Source organism: Ambystoma mexicanum, chromosome 5q (assembly GCF_040938575.1).
Source record: "Ambystoma mexicanum isolate Mex_15411 chromosome 5q, UKY_AmexF1_1, whole genome shotgun sequence".
NCBI classification, from domain to species: Eukaryota; Metazoa; Chordata; class Amphibia; order Caudata; family Ambystomatidae; genus Ambystoma; species Ambystoma mexicanum.
Window position 1 is genome coordinate 74121557 of NC_090933.1, and position 23589 is coordinate 74145145.

A 23589-nucleotide genomic window follows, 5' to 3' on the forward strand; every position below is an offset into this window, starting at 1 on the left:
TGGCAGGAGTCTCTTGGCCCTCTTCCTGCTGCCACCTGTGAGGCTAAACACCTCTGGGTCATCTTCGACTCCAGGCTCTCCCTTCTCTCCTCACATCTGACGTCACTAAGAAGTCGCACTACCAGCTGCACCTCCTCAGAAGTATTCTTCCTTTCCTCTCTTTCCCCCAGAAGCTCATCGTCCTAAATATCTTCCTTCGCAAGCTCTTCGCTCATCTGTCTCCAACTTCCTCAGGGGCAGTCGCTTCTCCAAGCAAAGAGTTGGTGGCAGATCCTTCTTCTACTGGGGCCTCCCTCTGGAACAGCCTCCCTGCCTCTCTGAAATTTGAGGAGAACCCTCTCTGGTTCCAGAAGCACCTCAAGACCATCCTCTTTGCTTCTGCTTTCTCTCCACCTCTCCCCTACTGAGCTCCTGGCTGAAACTGAAACTGCACTGGTTACCTGGCTACCCTCTGATCTCGGGCCCAGGTCCCCTCCACATCAGTTGCCCACCTGCACTGCCTGCCTGGCAACCATTGCACTCAGGGACTGTTTCAGTATCCATACAGCCCCTTACCAGCACTTGACACCTGATGTCTGCACTTACCCTTGCACTTGCCACCAGCGGGCCACACTTTATTTTTTATTATGTATTATGTATTGTCTTATATATTACTGTTATCCTGTGCACTGCACTCTGCCAGCCCGTCCCCTGCACTTGCACAATCACAATGTCACCTGGCCTAGCAAGATCGTTGTCTCAGTCTTCCCTCTGTTCGCCCTCCCTTGCCTCGTTGCGCCTTGAAACACTTGTGTATAGGCGCGTTATAAATGCCACATCATATGATATTTTAAAGTGCTTTTATTTCAATCTTCTAGGCAGAGATGGGGTTTGCGAGTCTTACTTTCTCAAGGCCTCAATTCTGGGTTACTTTCAGAGATCCTCATACTTCTGAGCTGAAACAGTTCGTAAACTGATTACTATTTAAGGAACAATAAATGGAGCAAAAGATGTATGCAAACAAAGGTTTTAGACATTAAGAAAATGAAAAGCACAAGACACTTAATAAGTGTCAGCCCACAAGAGTAAAATAAAAACATTTTAAATATAATCCCCAAGTATGAAATTTGATTTGCTGTCAATCGACAATATTCTTGCAATCAGGGAGCTCAATGGAAAATCTCACTTCTTTTCATACTCCATTTAGTTTAATATAAACAATCACAAGACTAAAACACGTCATTTAAATGAACCAGGATAATTTAATCCAATACTCTGGAAGTTCCCTTCTGAAAAACGAGTTTGCATTACCTGATTACCTCCCATCCCATGACAGTTGAAGATTCCAACTTTCTCATTTTCTTTTCTTGCCATGTTATCAAGACATTGATTTGTCTCCACATTTCTGATCTAAATGAAGAAAAACGTAATTTCAATAACAACGAAACATTGAAATACCCAACAAACAGGCTCCTAATGAACCTGTAAACTCGTTTTATTACAATGGTGGCGTAATTGGTAAACCCATGTATACCTTCACATGTATTGGCAGGAAAACAGCACCAGATCCTATTCACACGTTTCTGGGCAGCTACTCGACCCCCAATTGTATTACGCTAGATGCCACACAGACACATTCTGCTTCTGTGCTGTTGATCAATTTCACAGCCACCACATTTTTACACTTTTTACCTTTACCACAAATACAAAGCCTTAAGGACCAACTCCGAGCATGGGGCAGTGGGTTTCCCAGAGACCTCTTGAAACCTTGTGGCTCCTGTTAAACACAGACACGTTTCTAGAAGAGTCTAACTGGGTTTTTGTCCAATGCCCTTGATTTATTTGAGATTTCTGTATAGCCCTCACTCTGCTAGTCGGCCACTTCAGTGCATTGTGGGGGGTAAAGAATATAACAAGCTAGTGCTGTCATTGGAGTCGTACATGCTTCAGTTTTGCAGGTATATTGACAGGTTCTTGTCCGGAAATCAGTGACCCGGCATCAGGTTTTGATGTAGGCAGGAGACATTGAGAAGTCAAAGGAGGGTGCCAGGATGTCTGCTCATATTTCCGCTGCTGATTATCAGAAAGTCAATTTGAGTTCCAAGTGGGGGAGAAGTTAGAGCTTCTAGTTTGTACAGAACACCCTCCCCACATACAAAAACATGTATATACAGTAGGGCTATACGGAACAGCATATTTAGTATTCGGCCAAAGCCGAATATGAAGCCGAATAGTTGCTTTATTTAATAAATCTTATTCCAAACTTCAAAAAAACACTTAAAAAAATAAAATAAAAAATAAAGCACCATTTAAATGCATTCTATCATTTTATTTCTCTCCACTGTAATTAATCTAGCATCTTTATTTAAAGCTTAAAAGCCAGAAATAAAGCAGATTTAACCAAAATGAAGGGACCAAATGTACAGAAGATTGTTGCACAGTCAGTGCCACTTAAAGTAGGAGGCTTCACAAATGCAAAAGGACTGCCTTTGTGAATCCGATGCATTGCATTTTCTATCCAGTTGCAAAGTCGATGTGGTCGAGTTTAGAAAACTTCTTTGCAGCTCACATAGAAATGTATAAAATGGTCATGTTGCTCATGCAGGACACAAGTCAAGAGGAAATCTGAAATGCGTGAACTACATCTCAAATATTCACCCCACCCAAACAAATACTGCTCACTTTTCACTTATCCTCGCGACTCTTTCTCATCAATACACAAGCTTGTGCAACTTATAATTTCCTGATAAAATATCAGATAATGTTAAACTGAGGACTGAAGTAGTTAAAAAGAAAAGGGGGGCTATGACGTACGCAATGGGAAGTGACATGACAGGAACTGAAAGTATCTATGCACATTTCTTAAGTTTGTTTTTTCCAACTGAAAAAAGTGCACAATGCAAATAAACATTCGCCAAAAGAAAAGATGTTCCTGTATTGATGAGCACCTTTTTTGTCTAAGAATCTGTGAGAAAACATGCCCTAAAGAGCAGATTACAATATAAGATATTTTTCAGCTGTGTGATAGCAATGTGTCTTGTCTAATTCTATTCAATTTTGCAAACTGATGTCTATATTTGCCTTTCTGAGTTCATATTGCATTGTATTCAAATGAGAATGTCAAAGTATTCAGCAAGAGCCGAATAGCTTTTTTTCAGCCGGAATTCGGCCGAATACTTACTCGAAGCCGAAGTTCGGTACACCCCTAATATATAGCAGGGTGGATGGCAAGAAGGTGCTGGGGGGCTATGCTTGGCAGAGCTCAGAGATGGAAAGTGGCACTGTTTTGTCATGCATAACACACTTTGATTGTTAAACAGTTTAGTATCTTCAGAACAGAGTAATATGCTCAGTGTTTCATAGCCTAAAGATGCAGCAAGCAGCATGGCTTGCACTTGGAGTTTGGTGTTGGCTTTCACCGGAATCCTAGTGCGTAGGGCTGCAATAGTACTGTTGTGTAGAGGCAAACTCAAGAACAAGGGTGATTTTCTGAGCCATAGACAGCAGTGGCAGAATACTTAATGAATGTAGGTTAGAGAAAGATGGTCTTAGAGACTAGTGAGTCAAGAGCATCTCTATGAAGAACCCCAAGTTCCTAACTCTGTGTGGTGCAGGCCCCATGGCTAAAGCCAGTGTAAAGGAGGAGTGGTTTGATGCGATACTCATGTATGACTTTACCATGTGTCCCCTTTCGATGTCACCACATCTTACACCTTGAACCACATACACTAACTCTGTAAAGGCACCTAGAAAATAGAATCCCTTGGCTGCTCATTTGTATTATGTACAGTGCTTCAGGTGAAGGCACTAACCCCCATCAATTAAAATAAATGCAAATATACAAATGATAAAATGTAGTCTTGGATAGCTTGAAGTAGAGTTTGCTTTGGTTTATCCAGCTGTGCAGGCAAGACAGGCAGATTGCTGGCTTTTGCTGATCACTGGAGCCATTGTGAAGCTCAAGGTATAGCTGTCTCATCAGCACACACGATAGCTGATGTTGTAGGATTCAAAGATGCCAGGAGAGGGATCATATACATGCTGAAATCGTTGCAGAACACTATACAGCTTTGTTGATTGGGAAAGAAGGGAGTGGAGCTTGAATGGGTGCCTTCAGCTGTCGAGAAAGGCAGAAACACCTATCTGGGGTGCTGGTTGTGCGCTTGTTTAGAGGAGATTGTTTAGCATGCCTGTGCTAGACTGTAATTGTGGGTGGGATCAGATTAATATGCAAATGGTTATTCTCCTCTGAAAAAGAGCCAAAACGTGACCGATTCTCCCAAGTAGGTCATGGCCCATAGAATAGGCTATTCCAGCTTTTGGTCATTCTTCGTTTAGATTCTCACCCTTTCTTTATTTACCCATAGACACTACATGCCCACAATCACAGCTACCTGATACAGGCACTTAGGTGGAGATTGTCGTTGCTGGTTTAAAAAGGTGGGCGAGAGGTTCAGTCGGAGTAGGGTGCAAGCCTGGTCTTTGAAGGTGACCTGTTCACTCCTGAATTCTGTGAGCTGGTATTGGTTCCACAAAAATCGATTTCAAATAAAAGAGTTTCTTGGTCACCACTGACTATTTGTGCTATACACTGTGGCATCCAGCCATTATATCTAAAGAAAAGAAGATAGTGGAGGAAACAATATTTTTGCTCAATATCAAGCACTTTTATCCACATTTTGTAGGACTGGGACTTGTTTATATAATACCAGTTCGAGATATGTTGAGATTGCGGTTATGAAGCAGAAAAAAAAAAAACGTTCTTCCACAAGGCATTTTTTTTTATATGACTCTTGAACCTAGACTGTACAACAAAAATGAGGTGCTAGTTTTAAAATATGTCTGGGTCTGTGTTAGGCTTTTTTTTCCACAAGTGGGGGTGACAATGTTGTTTTTGAGCTTCTGTTTTATCGCTTTAGTACCAAGCAGAGTTGATGGGCAGGGTCGCTGGAGGGCTGCGATTAAGGCCAAAACTGACAACTTTTAAATTGCAAATGTCAAATTGGGATTCAGTTTATTGGAGGGCTGTCCTGCAGTTTGCAATCCTTTTCCTGGCAAAGGTAAATTACATCGGGATTTTGGCTCTTAGGGTGTCAGTTCTTGAAGTGGAGCATGAGGGCATTGAACAGGCTTGGCAGGAGTTTAAAATAAATTAGTGATGGGTGTCAGATCCCTATTGATAGGCAATCGTTTTTAAGAGGCCTTAACAGGGATGCGTAGAACCAGGTTGCTTGGTTATTTTAGTTCACTTTCGTAAGCACCAAAGCAGATGCCAGTTACTGCGTACTGCATCCCACGCAACCGGCCGCGGTCTTGATGACACGCTTGGAGGCCCAAAACTGAAAGATGAAAAGGAATTGGTGTACAGAAATCGCTTTAACTTTTCTAATACACATGATTTAATCTACTGCCAAGGTCCAGAGGAAGTTGATTTCACATCGGAGATACCAAATAGACAGAGATCGACCGCCTGTTTTTTGACAATAGATCAGAGGTAACACTAGCAGGTATATGCCAGGGGATGACAAGGTTCTCAAATCTTTCAGAGATGAACAAAGGTGCGGTCTCAAAATCACACTGCGTTAAAAAGGGCTCTGCCAATGGGCAGCCAGTGAAGGGTATCAGGTCTGCACTTGCAAAGGAACTGCAAAGTTTCAGAGATTATTTTTGCAGCCACTTATTGAACAATTCCTAAATAGACTGCATGATGAAGACCAGAGGTAATGTAACTGTTTCACTACGAAATGCTAAGGTATTTAAATAGACTGGTTAATATTCCAAGGTTTACCCAGTAACCTTACTAATTTGTAGTTGCAGGGGCATTTTGCTGTCAAAAAGTAAAGGCCTGTTACCCACATTTTCAGTGGGTGGGGGAAGGGCCCAAGTTCCGTAAACCTGAAAATGTGCTAACCAAAGGTATTGGTTGGGGCCAAAAGATGATATTTTCTGTCCAAGTACAATACAGTTTAAAAGGGTTAATGGTCCTCCATCTGTATGTGCAAAAGGCACCATCATAGACTGTCAGGACGAGTCCCCTGTAGCAGAACCAACAGCCTGGTAAAATCTGTTTAATTGGGAAAAGCAAGTCCCAAGAAGCAGAGGACTTGAACCAAAGGGCATATATGTATCCTAAAAAGAATGGCAGATCGTGCAGAGCCCTGGGGCAGTGCAGGGGGAAGGAAAGAGCTGAGACCGTCATGGGGGATAGGTACCCCGTCACAAAATCCCCACACCAGTCCAGTGCAAGTTCTACAACTCTAATGTCCACCAGAATCGCCATCAAGGTAGAGTGGACACAGCGAAGGATGGGGAAATATCTGCAGGGTGGCTACAGCCTGTCATCGGACACCGCGCGGTCGCCCCTTCCACGCTCTGGGCAAAAGCCTACCAGCAAAGGATATAGCAGATGTTAAATTGACACATACCCGTATAGCTGTAGTTCAATAGCTTTGCCGGTGGGCTTAACTATTTGGGGAGTTTGGAAATTTGACAAACGTTGGATATTTCCTTCAGATCAGGGGAGGGCAACCTTTTTTCAAAAGAAGGGAAATTACAGCCGAGTAAGCCTTAAGGTATTTGACTTTTAGCAGTCCTAGAATGAATAACCGCTCTAAACGTAGCTGCTACTACAGGTCTATGCAAAAGTGGTTTAAACTTCTTCGGGAGGTGTGGAGGTGCGGGGGTGTCAAAAACCACAGACCTAAAAATAAAATCTGGTGAGATTGGCTTTAATGTATTTGCGTTCTATGAGGAATAGCTGCCTCTGAGGTACAGTAATGGACAGATATATCATTTCAGGACAGTCAGTTTTTGTTTTTCTCCCAAGGGAGTATGGACAGCTTAAAGTTTACCGACAGAAAATGCTGTAATCTAGCAGAAAGGTGCTGCAAAAAGGATTTCTTCAGCAAGTACTAGGACCCTCTAGCTCTTCCACCACTTTAAATAGATCCCTATGATGATTTGAGACAGTCAGAATAGAACGTGCAGGACATTTTCAGCTAAATGATCTAATTACTTTTTTTGAGGTAGAATAGTCATGATCCCAAATTTCATAATTCTAAAATTTGGTTTTCATTTATCCCAAGCCAGGGGTTAACTCGGGTATGGTATGTTAAAAATACTTCTAGAGTGCGAACTAAGGCCCAGAGGCATCTTGTCGCTAAGAACAGACAGCCGGTAAGCCAGAGAAAAGGACAGCTAAAACAGATATTTTCAGAGCCTGGCGAAACCTGGCATGCTCAGTGATCTCACGGAGTGGTGAGGGGTGTGGGGTGTGGGGGAGGCGAAGAGCATTCCACAGGGAGAGGGTCAAAACTGAAAGAACGTCTCCCTTAACGCACTCTCCAGTAATGAGGAATCTAATACATTTTGGGAGGTCAAACATAGGCCCCTAGTAGGATAACAGCGATTCACTGTTTCTTGTTAATACTCTGCAACTACATTATGAATTGCATGATGGGTAATGCACAGAATCTTGAATTTAAAAACGGAATTCACAGTGAGCCGAACGGGGGCATCCAGCGCCAGCCGATCTGACGAATTTTGAAGGGTTTGTAGTCGCTGGATCTGAAAACCAGGTGCGGGGAAAGGTACAACTTTTCGGAGAATTTTTAAGTTCATAAAGCTGGCATACCATATTGACGTAACGTGGGCAACTCCTAGAGCCGGATGGCAGAAATTTCACACCTAGGCTTTTTACTGAACTACTGGGAGTGGGGTATGATTTTCTTTTTGTTTTGGAAGAAATCCTAAATATATTTGTCAAAATCTTTAAGCAGAAGATTTAGTTCAGCAGAGGAAGTGAAGGCGAGATTGAAAAGAGCCACAGAAATGGTGCACATGACTATATTGGATTTCTGGATATTTTTCCACTTCCAAAATTCGTTTATAGATGCATTTAGGATGGGTAGCTTTCCTTGGGCTTAATGGTACGATGGAGAAATTGTAAGTTACTCACCGTAGTCAATAACGTTTTCCTAGTCCATAGTCCCCTTTCCTCCATACTGTATGGGCATCCGTCGCTAGGGACGGCAGATGCTTTTTTCACCAGAAAAGAAATCTTCTTCCCCTTTAAATTTAGAGGTGCGTGGGGGGGGGCGGCCCTGGGAGCATGCACTCCCCTGTCACCGGCGCCACTCGCCAGTCCCCATTGGTGTGTCGACAATATTACCATTGCCCAATGACACCAGTTGTATTGGGGGGTGGGGGTTGGAGGGTGGGGTGGGGGAGGATGGTGGGACATATGGAGGAAAGGGGACTATGGACTAGGAGTAAGTTATTCACTCCAGTGAGTAACTTATAATTACTCCTACGTCCCGTCCCCTTTCCTCCATACTGTATGGGCGATTACAATTGAATGTAGCCCCAGGGTGGAGAGGTGACTCTCCTTAAGAATGCAAGTTCCTAAGTACTGCCTGTCCAAATGCCACGTCTGACCTTGAGCCGGCATCCAAACAGTAGTGTTTGCAGAAGGCCTAAGGGGTGCCCCATGTTGATGACCTGCCACAGAACGTGCTTCTGGAACGCGACTGCTGTGGCCTTGGCTCTAACAGCATGTGCATGCATGTTTGCCGGAAGCGGCTTTTGCTGCCCTTCATAGGCCTCCTTGAAGGCCGAATCCATCCACCTTGCTATAGAGGCCTTAGATGCCTGATAACCTGGCCTTGATCCCTGAATGTGACGAAGAGAGCCTCCAATTTGCGGAAGCTCTTGGTCCTGTCCAGACAGAATTTCAGGGCGCGCCTGACATCCAGACGGTGCAAAACCCTTTGAGCATCATCCTTAGGGTCCACGAAGAAGGTAGGTAACACCATCTCCTCATTTAGATAGAACGAAGAGAACACTTAAGGCAAGAACATGGGGTGCGTTCTAAGGCCCACCTTGTCACTGCGAAAAGTAGTGTAAGGTTCTAAAGCGACGAGTGCCTGAATTTCACGGACTTTGCATGCAGACATAAGACCCACCAGGAGGTCTGTCTTCATGGTGACCAGCCTGATGTCCGCGGACACCATTGGTTAGAAAGTTTTGTGCGTCAAGGCGCCCAACACTACCTTGAGGTCCCAAACAGGGTGTAACTTCTTGATAGGCAGGTAGAACCTGGTGAGGCCCGCCAAATGTCTTTTCACCACCGGGTTGGAGGATGAAAATACCTCCTCCGAGTTACGGTAGGCTCCCATGGCCACCAAATAGGTGCAGCATGTGTCAATTTTCACTCCTGGGTGTGCGAGGTGTGCAGAGAAGGATAGTACTACGTCCAATGAGCATGTGAGAGGATCAACCTCCTTGGACTCTGCCCACGGGCAAAATCTAGTCAACTTGCTTTTGTACTGGCTCCTGGTAGCATTGCTCCCAGCACCCTGTATGATGTCCAGGTTAGCCTGGGAAAGACGCAGATGCTTTAATGTGACCTGTTCGGGAAGCACGCTGCAAGCTCCAACTTGTGCGGGCAGGGTAGATGACCCTGCCCTCCTGCTGGGACAGTAGATGAGCTGGGCCCAGTGGGAGGTGAATCGGAGGTTGGTCCGACAAGCTGAGCAGCTCGGAGAACCATGGCCTCGCCAGTCACCAAGAGGAGGGGACTTGGTGCCACCCTGCTTGTTGATATAATACATGCTGGTGATGTTGTCCGTCTGAATGAGCAAAATTTTGCCACCGATGAGTGGTAGGAAGGCCTTGAGAGCCAACCATATGGCCTTCAGCTCCAGCCAGTTGATATGTGCCTCCTATTCCTGAAGGGACCAAACGCCGTGGATGCTGTGGTTGTCCAGGGTAGCTCCCCAGCCCTCCAGGGAACAGTCAGTGGTGATGGCAACCTGTGGGGCTGGTTGTCTGAATGGTCTGCCTATCCTCAGTTTGCAGTCCATGCTCCAACAGACCAGGTCCTGGTGGAGAACCGGTGGGATACTGACGAGTTCTGCCTGCAGACCCCGCTCCCGATTCCATGAGGCCACAAAGTGCAACTGCAATCTCCTCATTTTGAGCCTTGTGTAAGCACTGTCAGAAGAAATGCTGCAATGAGGCCCAGCAGGTGCTGGTACCACCAAGCTGAGGTCACCTCCTTGGTGAGAAAAGGACTTGTGGCCTTCTTGATGGCTGCAATCTTGTCTTCTGAGGGAAAAACTCTCTCAGAGCTCAAATCCCAGATGAGTCCCAGGAAAGCCAGGTTCTGCGTTGGCTCCAGCTGAGACTTCTTGAGATTGATGGAAAAAGCCAATTTGTGTAGCTTAGTCATGAGGGCGGAGGTGGTGTGCTGGTCATCTAGGTATTGATATACATGGTGTCTCTGGGCCATTGGAAGGGCTGCCACTGCATTCATAATCCTGTTTAAGACCCTGGGAGCTGAATTGAGTCCAATGGGTAGAACCTTGTATTGGAAAAGAAAGCCCATGATCCGGAACCTCAGGAAGGATCGATGGGGCTGCCAAATTGGGACGTGCAGTTGTGTCCTTCAGATCCAGGGAACCCATCCAGTCTCCCTTGCAGTGTCTCTGAAATAAGCACTGGGGTAACCATCTTGAACTTTTGAAGCAGAAGGGAAAGGTTCAGGTTGGAAAGGTCCAATACAACTCTCAGGCCAGCCTGGTGGTTCTTCTGTATGGTGAAAATTCTAGAGTAGAAGCCCATTCCGTGCTGGGAGGCTGGGACTTTTTCCACTGCTTGACTCTGTACGAGTTATCGAAATTCCGCCATTAGAGTTGTTCTCCCAATCTGTTGGAGTGGTTGTGAGGAGGGTGGGGAGGTACTGGTAGGCGGTAACCCAAGGACACTACTGATAGGATCCAGGGGTCCGTGAATCTTGCGTGCCAATGCTGTGCGTGAAGGGCAAGCGTGCCACCCACCGGAGACACGTGGACCCAGAGGGGAGCGTCATGCCTCAATTCCCTCTGAGGCTGGGGCTGAGGAGGGGGATTGAAAGAAGACCTTATTCCCGGATTTGTGCTGCTTGCAGCGATGTTGACTCAGCGAACAGTCCGGCTGCCTGGACCATCGTTCTTGGAAGCCCCAGGAACCGGCTGAAAGGCCGCCCCTTGTTGGAACGCTGGTGCGTTTGACTGTAGGTCTCGGCCGTGGATTTCATGAGGATGGATAAGGATTTTGCAGTCTGGGAATTTTTCTCATCAAGTTCCTCATCCTTGGTGGAATGAAAGGGGTCGCTACCCTCGAATGGAAGGTCCAATATGCGCGCCTGGACGTCCGTGTTGAACTTAGAAGCCCGGAGCCAGGCAGTCCTTATGTCTGTGGCGATGCACATGGCCTGGCATGAGGTGTCAATATGCGCCACAGTAGACTCCATGATGTCTTGAGCCACCAGCTTTGCTTCTGCCAGCCCTGCATTGAAGCGTGCCTGATGGTGTACAGGAAGTTCCGGAAGGAAGTCGACCATTTCCTGCCAAAGCCTCTGGTTAACGGCTGCGAGCATGGCATCCACGTTAGACGGACGAAGGTGCAGTTAGGTGTTGGAATATACCTTCTTTCCATACACTCCAAGATCTTCTCCTCCTTGCCTAGCGGAGCCGTGGCCAAGGAAGACTGTGGCTTTGAGTAGATCGAGGCAGCGGCAATCACTGAGGAGTGTGGACGAGGGTGTGCCGACAACAAGAGTGAATCCCCTCCCAAATGCCTGTACTTGGCATTAATGAGCCTGTTGGTAGGCAGAGCTGAATGGGGTTTCAGTCCTCCCTTTTAGGCCAAGGCGACAATGTCCTTCTGTATCGGAATCCCCGTTCTAGCTGTGGGGCGGAGACTGAGGACATCGGTCAAGATCCCCGCCTCAGGTTGTTCCACCTCGGGCTGTGGAAGCCCCAAGTATTCAGCCTAACCTTCAAGTCATTCATGGAAGGCCTTGGCTGAAGATGGTGCGTCAGGGTGGTCCTTATCTGTGTCCATCAGGGTGTCAGGCTGGTCTGGCGCCGGGGCAGGAGTGCTGGGGTCCGAAGGATGAGGTGTGGGGACCGGAGGCAGAGGCTTGTGTGGAACCCCCTGAACTGTAGGAGGCACGGGAGCCTGAATCGGAGGACCCGGCGTGGGCATCTGGGGCGGCGCCGGTGCCTGAGGAACTGGAGCCATAGAAGGAATGACTATGGGCACTGTTGGGGGGGACTGGTGGCAGCATGTCCCTGATCACATCCCAAAGGATAGAGCCCATCTGAGAGGACCTCATCAGCATGAGGGATTTCTCAAAAAACCTGTCCTTGCAGGGTGGTGGGTGGCAGGTGGTATTGACAGAGTACCGTAAGGCTGCTGGGGCCTGTGCGTATTCTGCATTGCTAGTTGCATGTGATATCTGCCCTGCGATGCAGAAGGGATAAGCCGTAGGCCACATACCTGGTGAAGATCAGTCACACCTGGTCACTCAATCTCCTACCTGCTCCCCGAACAGGGATGGTGTCGGACGAGCAGCCATCTTGGCTGGCATGGCAGCCATTTCGTCGAGCTGCATGCCACGTGCCTGCGTCGTGGTGTCTGGCTCACTGGGGCAGTCGTCCTCCTGAACTATTGGTGGAGCTTGAGGCCTACCCTGCACCTCATGTCGAGGTCTGGTAGGCGTGGCGCCCTCGGCTGAGTCACTGGTAGTGCTGCATGCAGGCGCCCCCTCAAACATTGTCTGGTAGTAAGCCGTAGCCCCTTGGGCAGACACTCGGTAAAAGAACCATGCAATCCCTCAGCACCGTCTCCGGAAGGATCTAATGAGCTCCCCTCCCCCCCCGCATCCCACCCCACGGCCTGGCGGCTGGAAGCTGAATGAGCCTCGGTAACTGCTGGTGTGAGAACCTGAACGGTCCCTCCCACTCAGAGGTTTCCTAGGAAAGGAGTCGCCCTTGAGGGGTGCGATGGAAAAAAGCGGCCCTACCATGGGCCTTGACTTGTGTCTGGAAAAGTTCAAGTCCTCTGGAGGCGACTTCTCGAAGAGCTCCCTGCACCGAGCTAGCCTGTTCTTCAGAGCATGCGGTGTAAGCACGTCACAAAGGCACAACCTTCCCAGCCGTGGCAGCATAGGCAAAGAGCGTGGGGGTCGGACATGGGGAAGATCCCCTCGCAGGCTGGACACCACCTGAAGCCCAAGGACGTCGATATGTGCCGGGGAGGAGAGTGGCACCAGACGACAGAGTACCCGATTAGGATTCAAAGACAAAAAAGACAGTATCTGAGGAAGAGCACATGGAATTACAAGGCCAAAGCCAAACCCAGGCGCACTGGTGAAAGCAGTCCGTTCCCGTCGATGCGGAAAAGAGGACTGGGGAGTGGCACCGGTGGGCGGAGTCAGGGGAGCACATGATCCCAGGGCCGCACCTCTGTGCGCTTCAAAATTTAAAGGGGGGGGAAGAAGAATTTCTGGTGAAAAAGGTTCCGTCTCCCGTCCGTAGCGAGGGACGCCCATACAGTATGGAGGAAAGGGGATGGCATGTAGGAGTATGTTAATGCTGAAAGATCATCATCATCATCATTCCAAATTAGAGGATTGCAGGTAGTGGACAGCATTGGGGCATTGTTGAAGATTAAGTCAAGATTATTGACCGGCACAACAATCATAAAATACAGAATCACAAAAATGACAGAGGAAATTCAAGGCTGCTTAATCAGCCCCACATCTATTGAATCTGATGATTACTGTTCGAGCCAACTTCTAACCAAAAGGTTGAAATCAGCAAGACTGATGCTAGGATTATAGCTGTATATAAAGCTTGCAAGAAATATGGGAAAGTGACAAACAAAATAGCTGCAGATCCAGGCGGGCAATAATGTATGAGAGCAAGATGCGGATGATTAGCAATAAACAGTATTTCAGGAGTGGGATTAGGGGTTGTGGCCAGTGACCTGCAATAAAAAACATGTATAGATAAACCTCAAACACCTAATGCCGCAGATTTGTAAAGATCAATTTACAGGTAGACGCAAGCAAGTAATATAGATGCATGCAAAAGAGGTGTACCTCCAAAGGGGATTGTTCCCACATTTAACTAGCAATGGCGTTGGGGAGAAAGGGATAAACAGATTTTAAACATTAGGCACGCAATCTGAAAAGGTCTTGAAAAGTATACAGACACCCCCAAAACTAAATAACACTCTCTGCAACATACTTTTATTAAACAAATGAATCGGGAACTACTTGGTTAACATCAAGAACGATGTGAAATGGGGAAGACACTGAAGTGGCTCTGCAGTGAGAATGCTTTATAGCGCATTTACAACCTATGCCACCTTCAATCCAGAGTAACTGTGGGGGCACTCTAGAGAAAGGTGAGATAACTCTCTGAAACAGGGGATATATATATGAAGGCTATTCATGAGATATTCAAATTCTTGAAAGGTGGCCATATCATTCATTAGCAACCTCGGCAGTTGTGGCAGCCAATCCGGTTGCTCCAAACACAGGCTGAATCTAACGATGCAAGCCCCGGTTCGGAGCAACCCGAGTAGTCTGCACACCCACCCTTCACCTGGAGCTGCTTTTCTCCCTTCTCCCCTGCCTCGCGCCCCCTAATGCAGAAATCAACATCCACCCACACCCAACCAACTCTCCTTACCTGGAAATGGCTCCTCCGCCCAGGCTGCACTAATCTGAGCTTGGCTTCCTGTTCAAGCGATGGAAATGGAAAAGGGCTCCAAGCGGAGCACAGGCTTCTATTTCCATGGCAATCCTGACCCTCCCCGGCCGCTGCTGTGAACGAAGCAGCACAGGCTTTTTTATTTTTCTTCAATTGCCATCAGAACATCAAGGGTTTTCCTCTGGGTGCTATTCACAATAATGTGTTCGGAGGGTTTCACTGGCCCGGTAATGGCACCTGGGCTCGTCATTAAAGAAATGGTTTGGTCAGAAATGTTTATTGTCCCTACGGGTCGGCCATGTGTTTTTAAGCCCAAGTCGCTCGATATTAGAAAAATGTCCTATGGACCTTACCCGAGTTTTCGTCCATTAAACGCACGCGAAAACAGGCAGCAGGGCGCAGCCATTTTCTGATAATCCTATCACTTGCCCCATCGCCCTGGGTGACCTGCTTTTGCGGCACTAAATCATATCCCCGCCCCTGAGCCTGACATGATCAAAACATTCATATTCCCCGCCTCTCTCCGTGACTTTACTGTGCTGCGTAGGCAAACGCGCCCAGTCGTCTTCTACGCGTCTTCACACAGAACCTGGAAACCAACACAGATCAACTCACAACACAGCACGCCGCAATTCGGAATATGAAACTGTACTTTAAAATCAAACAGGAATACGGTACATTTGGTAAAGTACATTTATTTGACATTAAATGTTTAGAGAATATTCAGCAATTGCCATATTAAATCGGAATGGATTTTTTTTTCTTTGCTCTCAATCCGCAAATCCTCCTAAGTTTATCGTGAGTCACGCGCTGTTCCTTTATGATACACAGGGTGTTGGTTTTCGTTAAAAGAAGCACTTTGGTCGCACAGTGAACCGCAAGGCTGTTCCATCAACTAGGCACTAGTCCACCGTAAAGGTTGATATGTTGCTTCTAGCCGCTAGTACTGCATAGGGCTCTTGGCGATCGTCCCATAAAATAGTCAAAGTAGTGCAGTTGTTTACAAGAAGCTGCAGCTGGCGATTAAAGAATCCGTCGGCCGGGGTCTGGAATAGATGAGTCGCAGTAGGGTAGGATGTACCTGTTTTGAAAACCTAAAAATTGAAATTAGTCTCACCAGCCGATCTTTATTACTATTATTCATTTTATTTATTACGGCTGAGCTGAAACTATTTGCTTGCGAGGATAGTGCAATTGAGTATGTTCGGCTCTAAAAGCAATGCAAAAACTGATGAAAGAAATCGAGGTTAACACACAATGTAATGATTTCTTAGCGTTGAACCACTGAGAAACGACTGTCTACATGCGTGTCGAATGGGCACATGCATGCCCATGTGCCCGGTAGACGATCCCACAAATGTTTCACTTGCTCTTCATTGTAATATGCCACACAGAACGAACAAGTACAAGTTAACCTGCCTTTAACGGTATGCTATTGGTATTATATTCCGGTATAAAATAGTCTAAAGAGTTACTTACATTATATTTGCCATTTCCATTGTGTCGGCATAATGCAGTCCGTAAAGCCCACTCTGTTTGTCCCAACGATTTTTCATATACTGAACTAACATGAAACTCTGTAGTTTCAGAATTTTCAGCCTTATCGTCTTGCGTTATTGCACCCCTCCTTCAAATGAAGTCCTTTCGGCATGGTCCCTGTTTCTCAAGGTAAAAAAACAATAGAACCGTATACAGCCAGTGCGAGTCGTGGGCCTCTTCAGCCCGCGAGCAAAAAAAATCAAAGCCGCTGACCTTCACTCTGCATGAGCATACATTCTTACTTTGCAACATCCCGTGTAAAGCCATCTGTGCGAACTTGAATTTTCGACTCCATCTTTCTACTAGGCCTCAATGTGCTAATGCGAACTTGCTTCTCTCCCATCTGCAACGCCTCGCTTGGCACGTTCTAAGGCCCCCAATTTTGTCCTCGTTGTCCGCGAGCTTTGCAGCCCTAGAGAACCGTAACTATGGAGACATTTACTTTTTGGGGGAAAGTCAGGAAAAGTATAAAGTACCCAAGGAGTTGAGTTGAAAGTGAGATTTATTGTTTGTTTGTTTTATTATTTGCAATGCGCAAGCCTCCCGTCAGTTAACAGTGTGCAGCATTTACATGAGATTGCAAAGCTTACTTACAGCAACAAAAATATATACATACACATATTGACAAGGTCAGCGATATGAGGTGAATAGAGAGAGAAGTCAAAGATGACACCCAGGTTGTTCGCCACCCAGGATGGTGAAGGGAAGGGTTAGGATTAGCATACTTTGTATGTACACTGTACAATAACATTTTTTTCAAAAAGAATCATATTACAATGATTTAAACCGGGATATGTAGTTGTCAACGAGTTCTGCTTTGGGTGGACATGGCACAGTGGCAGTGCATCAGTGCTCTGCACTGAATCGCTCAAAATTCCATGTCTGTGCTTCTCTAGTGCATTAACAATAAGGCCTTTAACAGAGTAGAACTCCATTTCCTCATATACTGGTTTCACCACCCATTTCTCGCTTCTTTTTGCAAAGGCCGTAGTGTAGCGAAGCATCCCTACATTTCCTGTAGTCCTAGATTGTTCATGGCGCACATTCTCGTTATGGGCCAAGACCGCTTGTAGAGTCCTATGTTCCATGCCCTGTATGCCGAAATGCAATCGCTTTGGCCTGTACTTTAGGCACATATTGTGGAACACCTCCAAACCTCCTGTGTGACAGAATTCTGTCAGTCCCCTCAAATCTTTTGATAGAGTTTTATCAAAAAAAATCTTCTCAATGGCTTTGTGTGTAGGTGAAGATAGAATCAACCACTTCTTCTTCCGTGCCTCCTCTGTGGACAAAGGGCCATGTTCACATTGGTGGAAATGTTGGTTTTCTGTCCAGCGGTGAACGTTGGTACAGTGGTGCATCAGTGACCGCCATTTTTCAAGTAGGATTTACACTGACCCTTCACAAGTTTTGGAGCTCCACCAAAGATGGTTGCTGATAGACTGGGACCACTGTGAAATACTTTCCAAACCTTTTTTTTTCCTGCAGCCGAGATTTTCTTATTGATTGATTTAGCAAGATGCCATACGTCAAATTGATGTTTAAATTGTGGGAACGGCTCTCTCATTATCTTGGCTATTGAAACGTGTCTGTCCATGGCTATGAGGTCGATGTGCATTCCCCCTTGATTGTAGATATTCCAATGATTGGCAGAAAATCCAGGGCTGTCGCACTGTCCATCGCCGGCTAGCCTGAATTGTTTGCCTTCGAATGTACTTTCTAGAGACAATTGTTCAATTTTCGAAGCATCACTAATGGCCGCAAATGGATAATCGTGTTGGAATTTGTAGTACTGCGTTTTAGAAATGAAATGGAGTCCCACAAACTGAAAGAAAGACTAACTTTCTAAAACTGGACCCACTAAAATGTGAGGCAGCTGCACACAGTAGATTGCCTGCTGGCAGTTTCCCCAGCATCGGTTGTGCAGACCATGAGAGCGTATGATGTAATGTACAGGCGGCATGTATTTTGATGTTACTGCCTTGTGTTTGACGAGTCACATGAATCAATGGCTTCCCACATACTTCCCCTCTAACAGAATGCCCACATTTCAGCATACTTATAATATCAAACAACTGTCGAATACTATGCATTTGCCCTTTTTCATTAGACTGTCATCCTGCATCACAGTTGTTTCGGACTGCATCGTTGCGGACATATCACCAGAATTGAAACTAATATTGCTGATATCAGGTTCTGATGCGTGGGGTGAATAGTGCTGCTGGTTCATTCTCTGTCATTTCAACATCTGTTACTTGAACATTGATGGGAGAACACAAGAATGTCGATGTCGACAGCATTTTGGGTGGCATTTTGTTTGCTAGTGTAGATTGTGTGAATTGATCTGCAACTACTTCAGAGCTATTTTCAATACATCCAGTATCATCTTCTAGTGGTGGTGCTGTCGCTCTGTAGCAATGGTCCAATAAAATTTTACTGGATTCTCTGGACACATACAATTCATGTTCTGGCCATTGGACATGAGCATCTCGAGTCTGAACACGCCGCGCCTGAATTAATAGTTCCTCCATAGTGTAAATGGTCTGGCAAGCAACATCTCTCATTTGCTTCACTGTCTGTGTATGTATGTATAGTTCGTACACCCACGGGTAACTAGAGGACAGATTGGAAAAGGGATGTTCAGTTTAACCACAAGATAAAGTATAGCACAATTGACAGAAAAAACCCATAATATAGTCCACAGCACAAAACGATTTCTAAAAATATGACCTGTTTGTAATTAATTTTATTTTTGTTTCTTTTCTTTGCAAGTTCCTTGACTCGAACTTCAACATCTGCACGCTGTTGCTCCGATTCATTTCCGCATGTCTTCCCTTCCTCTTGCGCTGCAACGACTATATTTTCTGGATCCGCATAGACAGCACGGAATGACGCTCCATCGACTCCCTGAAACATAGTACTTTCATTACTATGTATCACAATATTGAAAACATAAAACACACGTGAGGCCGACCACACAGGTACAGCTCAATAGCTAAACACGAATTAAACATTGTGTAGAACAATCAAACGACAAGTATTCGAGCTCTGATGATCTAGTTCGATGGAACTGTCAGTATCCATACCTCTGGCTCCGCATAGACTGGCATGAATGATTTTATTGGAGAGGGTGCCACAGCAACTCCCTGAAACACAGTACTTGCATTAGTATGGTTTTCAATATTGTAAACATAACACGCACTTGGTGTCGACGGCACAGGTACATATAAAGAGATAACCACAAACGATGCATTGTCTAAAAGTATCAATGGATACCTAAATATGATCCGATTTAATCGACTTATTTCTCCGATTTCTTTACATCAGCATCATCTACAAGGGATGTTGTGATTGTAGAGGAAGCTCCGTCGTCTCCCTGAAACACAGTACTTGCATTAATAAGGAAGAAAGTATAGCAAATGGAATCACGTTATATGATCACACTTGATTGAGCTGTCAGTATCCACACCTTGTGCTGCTGAAGAATATCTATGGATGTTGTAAATGTAGTGCGCACTTCCGAAAAAGATGTTGCGCCGATTCGTATACGCATGGTCCCGCTTCCACTTCCCCTGGAATTACTTGAATGTCAGGCTCTGCATCAAGTGCAGGGGTCGACGCTCCATCTACTGCCTGAAACATAGTACTTGCATTAGTAAGGATTACAATATTGAAAACATAACACACACTTGGGGTCGACCGCACAGGTACATGTCTATGGCTAACCACGAATGAAACATTGTGTAGAACAATCAAACGACAAGTATTCCAGCTCTGATGATCTAGTTCGATGGAGCTGTCAGTATCCATACCTCGTGCTGCTGAAGAATATCTATGGATGTTGTCAATGTGGTGGACGCTTCAGCATCTCCCTGAAAGACAGTACTTGCATTAGTATGGATAACACTAATAACTGAAAACAAACACCAGGGGACGACAACTAAGGTGTATATCAATTGGAAAGCACTAACCAAACATTTGGTAAACTAATTACACGATACATAAAAACTATTACTTGACATGCATAAAACAAGTCTGCAGCGGAATAGCTAAGTAAGATTACCTGATACGCGCTAGAAGTGGTTGATAACTGCGGACACGTCACGGATGTAGAATGTTCTTGCTTCAGATTCAGTGGATAGTCAAGCAGTTGTAAAGGTAAATTGTTTGATAATGAAATGCCAATATTAAAAATAGCCATGTAAGCCGACAGAATACTTGAGTATAATGCTATTGAAAATGCGCAATATACCACAGTTTCCTGTGCCCATAAATAGATTTCCTTTGGGGGTTATAAAATCGAAAAATATTTATTGATAAATGTCATTATTCAAAAAGCTATACACTCATATCAATATTGAATGTATTACAAGGGACACAACACCTAAAATATCAATTAATCCATTCGGCTACCTACACACTACCGCAAGGCCTAAAGCTAAATCCGGACACTTGACTCACCAGTGGCGGAATGTGGACGAATAGAGTGGGAATAGCGTTTGCGAGCAATTTTTCGTGTTGTTCGCCGTTTATTCTTCTTTGTTACCCAAGATGTGGCGTACATGTTCGAGGAAAAGTGCCGGCTGCAGATGCGGTACCGATCACCCCTCTTGTCCTCAAAGACTTGTTGGACTCTACTTTCAAGCTCATCCAGTGGATATCTGCAATGTCTGACCCATTCTCTTGTTCGATCAACAGTTTTAGGGAATACATGCATTGTAGTGCCTTCAGATTTAGCATGGGTCTTCGAAGGGCAACCGCTAATCGAACAGGCAGGCATTGTTGAAAATTCTGAAAAGTAATTATCAAGATTATTATAAAACCTTGATGAATAAAAATGTCCTAAAAAAGTAAATGAACCATACCATGTTCAATGCAAGGTTTGTTTTGGTCGCCGGAACTATACCAGTTCATCAAGTGCGGCTTAGTATTTGCATTACTTTCACAAATTAAACAATTATGGAACTAAACTCTGAACATGTGACTCGTCCCTTGGATGTTCTGTCTTGCACGAGAAGGAAACATGCTTACATTATAGACTGGACCCGCAAAGGATGCAATTCGATGACAATTTACACAGATGAAAATAAATAGATGTGTTGATAGCATAGCAATTGAAACTCAAATCAATAGCAATGAGACCAATGAACATAGCACTATTGAGTACTCTACTCGCAAACAGATAGAAATTTAAAAATGACCGAAATATGACTATGATACATGGCCTTACCTTGACCAACAAACAGTTAGATTCAGCAAGCCCAGTAGTTTGTGGCAAGAGAACAGGTAGATGGCCACAGCTAGCACACTGACGAGTTTGCTCGAAGCGCTCACAGAAGTTCACAGATAGCACGACGACGAGCAGATTACATCGATCTCAGTGGTTCTCAGGTAGCACGTTCAGGAGTTGACTTGCAAAGCACAAAGATGTTCTCATGAGACATATCAAGTGGTTTTTAAAGTATTAGAAATAGGGTTGTGTTTGTGAATGAATGACGTGTATATGTCGTGGTATTATGTGGTTTGCCGGGGGGCGCCCAGCGTGGGGGGGGGGGGGGGGTCGGGGTTCCTGGCCAGAGACACAGGGCCTGAAGAGGCCATGTGAGCAATGGCCCCTGGGCCTGGGATACCTTTTGAAGTGTACGTGCTGTTTGGCACCTTGGCCTTTTGCGCCCCTGACAGCACACCATGGCAGCGCTCATCCCCAGGTTCGAACTGCCTTTGATAGGCACAGGAAGACTCTTGAATGGAGACACACTTGATTCATTTAAAAAATCGAAACAACCGTTGTTAAAATATATGTTGTGTTTTATTTTGTTTCTTATTTTGATGGCACAAAAATACACAAATGTACACATTGTACAGGTCAGGTTGCAGCACAGCGAGGGAAAATCCCCTGTACTGACCGCTGTTACTGGGGAAAGTTTGTCTTATGGCAGCAACGGCACAGGCCGGTGTCCAAGCCTCCTGTGAAGCCACCATGTAAAGGAACGATAGGCCACCAGCCTGTACCACCTGTGAAAAAGAATGATACAAACTGTTTTTAAATGACCAAGATAAGTTTATTAAACCTTTGTTGTGAATGACAATTCTTGTAACTAATGGCATTCTGCTCGGACAAATGCCATCTAGACACTGCACACTATTGAACAACTTTCATGCGTTACAATGAAATGTAGATGTAATTTTGAATATTGGAGACGACCATGAAATAGTAGCCGCATCACAACCAGAGTATACTTACTCGTTACTCGGATTACAAGGACGAACAGTTGCGCGAAGTTCGTGCATAAGCACCATCCTTATCCTCAACACGGACCGTGTAAGGCAGGCTGCCCTGAAGTCTGGCAGCTTGGCGATGCATTGCGGCCGTGGCTAGCCTTCCGAAATGTAGGCCACGCATCCCGAGTTTTCACAGCAGCAGCAGTTCTCGTCCTCGGTTGGCATTAGCTCGCACCGATTGCATGTGCACCAGGTGGCAACACCGTCCATGCAACTAGGTCCAGTGTCTTCATCCGTTGATTTCTCCTGCCAACTGGCGTCCGAAGCCCCATCGTTTTCGCATGTTTCCCTTTCCAGTAGTTCCTCCTCGGTATACTCTGGCTCGTACGTGTAGGGCATTATTGTAGCCATTGTGTGGTAAACAAAACTAAAATAATTTATAGCAATGGTACAGGTGTTCACACGGGCTACAAGCGGCGAAGGTAGCTGACCAGAGCACAGAAATGAGTCACAGAATACTCAAAGTAACACAGAGAGAGGAATGGAATCTAAAATCTGCTGCTGTTTGTTGTCAAACGATCTGTTTATACTTATTGAGTAAAGAGGCGTCCTGCCATTTCCATGGCGACACGTCAATCGCTGAAGCGCAGCGAATGTTGACACGAGACGTGCTTTGGTGTTGTGAAATGGGCGGTACGCGTCTGCTGATGACAGGCTCAGGGGCGGGGGATATGAGTTAGTGCCGCAAAAGCAGGTCTCCCAGGGCGATGGGCAAGTGATAAGATTATCACAAAATGGCTGCACCCTGCTGCCTGTTTTCGCGTGCGTTTAATGGACGAAAATTCGGGTAAGGTCCATAGGAAATTTTTCTAATATCGAGCGATTTAGGCTTAAAAACACATGGCCGACCCGTAGGGATAATACAAATTTCTGACCGAACCATTCCTTTAAGGTAATCGCTTCGCTCTGGCCTATAACGTGGGCTGTTACTGGCCGGTGAAGGCCGCAGAATACATTATTTCTTAAGTAAGCCACACAAAGAAAAAACAAATGGCAGTGTGTGTTTTTTTTACTGTTTTGTGGAATGTCTCGTCCTCCCAAAGCAGTAGGACACAGTCTCAACTGTCATATTTCTCTCGAAACTCCATTTCCATTGGCTATCATGAATGTCACACAAACGGGTTCTCTTACTGTTATGTTATGTTGATTTATACCACGAACCGCTACCATTTGCATGGTCTCCAAGCGCTCACGTGGCTCTGTAAGAAAGTGGGTTTGGTAGGTTAGTAAGGATGTGGGATAC

At 45.5% G+C, this 23589-nt stretch overlaps 1 protein-coding gene across 3 annotated transcripts in view; it reads right to left on the bottom strand.

The window, feature by feature from the left end:
- GALNT1 (polypeptide N-acetylgalactosaminyltransferase 1) overlaps positions 1-23589 on the bottom strand; it is a 1063390-nt gene that overhangs the window by 112440 nt on the left and 927361 nt on the right. For all 3 annotated transcript variants that reach the window (XM_069620546.1, XM_069620547.1, XM_069620548.1), the window contains exon 10: positions 1291-1389. In XM_069620546.1, coding sequence (XP_069476647.1) covers positions 1291-1389 — 99 coding nt within the window. The remainder of the gene's footprint in view (positions 1-1290; positions 1390-23589) is intronic.